Source organism: Vidua macroura, chromosome 1, assembly GCF_024509145.1.
Source record: "Vidua macroura isolate BioBank_ID:100142 chromosome 1, ASM2450914v1, whole genome shotgun sequence".
NCBI lineage: Eukaryota > Metazoa > Chordata > Aves > Passeriformes > Viduidae > Vidua > Vidua macroura.
The window spans coordinates 127,764,369-127,770,368 of record NC_071571.1 but is presented as its reverse complement, the minus strand read 5'-3'; the positions used below and the strand labels follow the sequence as shown (position 1 = coordinate 127,770,368).

The window sequence follows — 6,000 nt, the reverse complement described above, 5'->3', positions numbered from 1 at the left end:
ATCATGTCCCAGATGTAAACTATATTTTACTAATTTACAGGATATTCACTCACCTAACACTTATTTTCATCAAAATTCTAGCTAAGACAGCAAAAAGTTGTATTGCCTGTAAACACATTAGAAAATGAAAGATAATTTTTTTTCCATGTTTTCAAATATGAAGAACGAGACAAGGTATAAAGTTGCCAAAACAAACCTCAAGAGAAGACCCTTTATTGTCATTCACTCAAAAATAAGTTCAGAACTGCAAAGAGATTAAACCTTTCAAGGCATCAGGTATTGTATTGTTGGTTATCTATTAATTAAATATTTTCATTTCCTGGTTAAACTACAGATACACTAGTAACTTAAACCTTATCTCTAAATATAAGTTAAATGCTTAATATCCAATACCTAAAAGATTAAACACTATTTTATTCTAAAAAGAAAAAAAAAATCACTCTCCCCTGACTTTTTGCATGAAAAGTGGAACTGTACATGGTGCAACTGTCAAGACTAAAAATAACTTACAAATAACTTATTCTACAAGATAAAAAGAAAAAGTGCTAATGCTGACCAAAAAAATGTCACTGAAATAGACTGTGTAAGAAATTTCTCTAAGGCACTAATCAGACCTAAACCTGATTAGCTGTCTAATTGGCTTGATTAGTGATGGCAAGAAAACATGTGCTATAAACCTGTTCATGGTAAAAGAGTCATAGAGGCTTCAGGGGAGTTGAAGAGGCAATATGTTTAGAAAACTAAAATCAGTATTTTCTAGACCAAAATTAGCACCTGAGATAGCAGATTGCAAGAATGAAAGTGCCCCTCCACCACCAAAGGCATCAACAGGCCAGGTATGGTTTTTCTTGTCTATTATAGACTCGTTAATACTATCTTTTTTGTTTAGAAGGTATTTATGTAAGTAAATACCAAAGGTTAGAATTTCAAATATCCTTACTGAATATGGTATCAATCTTTATTTAGAAAAATGAAATAAATGTCTTTATTCTCCTCCACCCTACCATCTTTTCTTTATGAAGACAATATAATTTTCTCCTTTTGAAAGCTACTTTCTGAATAGGGCTAACCTGAAATAGTACAGGCTTATGAGAGGTCGTGATCAACATTGCAAATGGAGAATTAGAGATACAGGTACTGCTGTTTTACATATGATGATATATTTTATGCATCTTGTTTCCTTCTGGCAGGAAATGTCAGTGTGTCCTTTCTGAATATTAGAATGTCATGCAGGCATATATCAGCGTGCTTCCTGATAACCACTGAAAAGGCAAAGTAATTTAGTAGCTTTTTAAAGAAGTCTTCTTTTCAGCTTGGTTTTGATAATGTAAATCCTCTTGGAAAAATAAAGTTAGTCATGTTAGTCTACAGTCTATTTTTATAAAGTATTTCTTCACTGTAAAAGTTAATTCATTCTTTTCTATTTAATTAATGAAATATTTTAAACTAAAGCAAAAGGATAAGTTCTTTTTCTCTTGTTGCCTTTGAATTGTTATCTTTTTTCAATAATTTCCCAAAAAATATTTTTGTTTTTTCCAGCTTAACATAATCAAAACTTTACAAAACAAATGGCAACAATTTATGGCTTCACTAAATAATTAGGGAAGTGACAAAGGTTCATTAGTATCAGCCTAAGCTATTCATGCCTATTGAAACCCCTCCATTATAAAGTCAATTTTAAGTAAGTGGGCTTATCCATACTGTCATCCACAAAAAATGGCAATAATGTCTATGTTCAATAACCTTTATATACTGCAGATCTACAGGCATTGTTCATGCTTCTTTTACAGTTCAGTATTCTTGTGTCAATAAAATAATGTTTTAAAAGAAGAAAACTCCTGAATATTGACAGGTTAGTTCTGTGCAGTTGATACCTCACGAGGCAAAGTGCTCTAGTAAAACAAATATATTTAGATTTCACTGGAGACAAGGATTACTCTTTTGGTGAGAGTAATTTCATACATCAGTGCAACATTCAGGTTGTATCACCATCAGCCTACACTCTTCAAAACACTGCTAAAATGGAGGCACATGAATGGATTAGGGATTAAGACATTTCCTGCCTGCAAGGAGATATCATCTAATGGGTAAAGAAGAAAAAGAAGACAGTACATAATATCTGATAAATGGTTACTATACTAATTAATGCACTAATTTATGTACTTACGCTAGTAGGGGTGAGCCTGAAACAAAGAAAACAGCATTTACAACAAAACATCATGCAAGAACCTTAAGTATGCACAGACCTTGATTGAAATTTTAATATACAATTATGTATATAAATATATATGTCAAATTTATTATTTAGTTCTCTATACATATGTATATTAGAACTTCAGTGCCTGGTTCTCTGAATAAAAACAGACAGGAGAACACAAATATTTTCATAGAAAAAAAACCCAACAATTTATTCTCAGAAACACAAAGAAGATCACTGACCTAGGAAAGGAAAAAAAAGTGCATGAAGACCTGAAAGCTCCTAATGTCAAATAATTTTTCCATATATATCCTTCTGTATTAATAAGCATGCTGCACACTAGGAAAACTTATTCTATATGGGATAACAACTGCTGATGGGCTTGATTAACACAATGCTGTTACATAGTATTGTGAACGCCTAGGACTCCCCATACACATCTCCGTCCTTCCTCCAAAGGCCACTCTGATAAAACTGAGTTGAGTCAAGGTACAGGTACACAAGGATTTGGTTAATGGATCTCGGTCAGCAAGTGTGGGAGGAAGTTAATTTTTTGCAGTGAAAGTTGATACCATCTCAGTATTTTGTAGAGATCGAGATCTATCATTGTGGTAAGGTTGCTCAAAATATACCAGGTGTGTTAGCCCAATAGAAGGTTTAGGCAGAATCATGACTAACTCAGAGATGCACATTGGCTTGTGAGAGGCAGCACTAAACAAGACAGCTCTGTGAACTCTAAGCTAAGCAGCTGGGTTTGCACTGAGGATGTGAAGATATCAGTGTTCGATTTCAATACCCATCACAAGTCCTTTGGTAAATCCATCTGGAAACACACAGAATGCCCAGGAACAATGGTCAGTGTGTGGCAGCTTAATCAATTTCCTACAAAAATGTTGCAAACATCAAACCACCCAATGACAATCTACAGTTTTTAATCTTGTGTATTTTTTTAAGGATGAAAATAAAACAACAAATGAACCACAGAAAGCAGAGGCCAATAATAAAGCAGAGCCTATACCAAAGCAACAAGGTCAGTAATAAGCTATTTATGAGTTTTCAAAGATTATCTGGACATAATATGTATATACTCTATAGGATTGTAAATGAAACTGTTGTTCTTCCTAATGCTCTATCAGGAGCTCTTATTTTTCATTTGTGGAAGAAATTAAGATCTCCGAATTGTCATTGACCCTAGGCCAATGATTTGTTACAAATATAGGATCCAGCAATAACAAAAGGCAACAAGTTTTCAAGCACACAGTGCCTTCACGAGTTTGCCCCCTCTGATCAGCTAGTCTAGTCTCCTCTTACTGCAATTTGACTCCTTAGAAATTTTAAAATAAAGATATTTAGTGGCTTAAGGAAAACAAAAAAAGAGCATATTTTTAATGTTTCTTTTAGTCATGTGCCAGAAAAGACAAGACAGACTTTAAACTATCGAAATATTTCACTGAACATCCATTCCAAATTTAAAATAATAATAATAATAAAAAAAAAAAAAAACAAAAAAAAAACAAAAAAAAAACAAAAAAAAAAAAAAAAACAATGCTGGTAAAAATATTTGCCATCCCCATTCAGAAGCTATTCAGGCCCCTACCCGGGAACATAGGACTCAGGGCAGTAAAACAAAGTAATTTTTTGCCTAAGCAGCTGGTTTCCGGAGACAGAGGCCACTGGTCATGGCTATCCTGCCCCCCTCTTCCCCCACCTCCAGTAGCCAAGCCTGTTTTGTGTATACCAGAGCCTAAATGACTGCTTAAACCTGCTACCAAAGTAGAGGCTCAGGATGGGAGAAGCAACAACTACTGCTGGGCCATATCTCCTCCTCCCTCCCTCACAGAATGAGTGGTGCAGCCCTTTCCTTTTCCATCCTCTACTTCCAAGAGCAAAGAAAAACAGAGTCCATTTTTCCTGTCACCTCATGCTTTTCCTTTAGAAGAGCAGTTCATGTTCATTTCACTGAAGCAGCAAAGCAAAGACTGAGGAATCTCCAGCTTTCTCTAATAAAAAATAACTAAGAGTGAAGCAACTGGAAAAAGATTCTAAGGAAACTTTCACAATTCTGACTTGTGTTTGTGTAAACATAGCAAGTGTCACAATTTGTTTCCTCATATAATGAAACTTTAAACAAAGTCCATTTAATGTAATTGTCTTGTTATATAATGGCTGTAGCATGACCATGTTACAGACCAAAGTCTGACCTGAATTAACTGTAGCAGCAATGGAAAAAAATAAATTTCATTGGCTAATAAATTGGCTTTGTAGCAACACTAAGTCACAGATACTATCCCATGACAGAATGGAGTATCAGAAATTCTTTTTGTTTCCATAAAAAATTTAATCTAATTTTACAGATAAATATAACTCATTAAGATATATTTTGGCATAATAAACTATTTTTTTTCCTTCTAAAATATAACTGGTGGTATAGTTACACTGGTGGTATACTACACCATTAGTTACTTCAGGAAATTATACTAATAGAGTTAGGGTCCATGTGTTTTGGGGGTATTTTTAAATCTACCATTTTTTTGGAAGGCACTTCAAGTCTCATTTTCAAACAGCTGCAACAAGACACTAAGAGTATTAATGAGCTAGACAGAGAATGGCTATACAAGCCAGAAAATTCACAGGGACCACTCCTCAGGAGAAGCTTATGATTTTCACCACCCTGAATGTAAGTCCATATCATCTGAGCCAAATAAGGAACTTCTTTATCTCTGGACAGAAAATCAAAGCTAGCCTAAAGCAGTTCACAGGAGGGTCTAGATAAACTTCTGAAAATTTTTGTGAACTTTGTGTCAGACCTAAAATTGTGTGGTTATCTTCTGGAAGAAGAAAATGAGAATTTGTGTGGGTAACCAGAGGATGAGAGACTAGAGAAAGCACTTTATGCTGTATGTACAAATATGGAGTACAGCCAGACCTCAAACAACATTAGTTAAGGCAGATCAGCTAAATGAAGAACTTCAAATGTGTTAGAGAAAAGCCTTTCCAAGGTCTCTTGTTACTTTCTCTGGTATAATCAAAATAAAATAGACCAGAAAACCCTTAATCATAGTATCAGTTTGCAATTTCATAGTGCTAAATACAAATCAACAGACTGAGTCGAGCTTATCTTCACCCCCTTCTTTTCGCATCACCAAAACCAGCCATTACCTTCTTCCTTTTTCTATGTACTTCACAAAGCAGCACAATATTTCCAGCATGCATGAGAAACCAGCAGGAGGTACCATTGGAGCCTGTTTGATTAAAACTTGGCCACTTAGGTCAGTCAGGAACACCTGGTACTTTTGGCTTCTTTGTTGGCTACTCATTGCCCTATCTCCCGCCTCCTCAGTTGCCCTCTCTATCACTAACTTGCTTTGTGATTAATTCTCTGCATAATTACTTCACTCTGTAATTAATTCTCTGTGCTTAGTCAGTTTGTTCCATAATGGATTCATTTTTTAGATTTATTCCCTGCATCTTTTTGTGTACTTAACAAAGTGTGATTCACCTAATTACAGGTTCTCCATGATATTGAATCCAATTGCTATAATTTCTTTGCATATTTATCACCTCCTGTAATTGACTGGCTATACAAATGCTTCCCTTGTTTTACCCACTGCTGTTCAATAGCTCTGTTGGTGGTTATGCTCTTTAGAAGGGCATATCCAGCCTCCACCTGCTAGCTGGTGACTATATTATCATTCTCTGTTTTATAATTTCTTTCATCCTCCTGACATATAATTCCAGTTTGATTATTTCCAACTACATTTTAGTATTTCTCTGAAGTCTGTCCTCATCTTTACATTTTTCCC

At 34.8% G+C, this 6,000-nt stretch overlaps 1 protein-coding gene across 1 annotated transcript in view; it reads left to right on the top strand.

Annotated features, from left to right (window-relative positions):
• Positions 1-728: 728 nt before the first annotated feature.
• CNGB3 (cyclic nucleotide gated channel subunit beta 3) overlaps positions 729-6,000 on the top strand; it is a 61,052-nt gene continuing 55,780 nt past the window's right edge. The window contains exons 1-2 of the mRNA XM_053989938.1: positions 729-836; positions 3,152-3,227. Coding sequence (XP_053845913.1) covers positions 729-836; positions 3,152-3,227 — 184 coding nt within the window. The remainder of the gene's footprint in view (positions 837-3,151; positions 3,228-6,000) is intronic.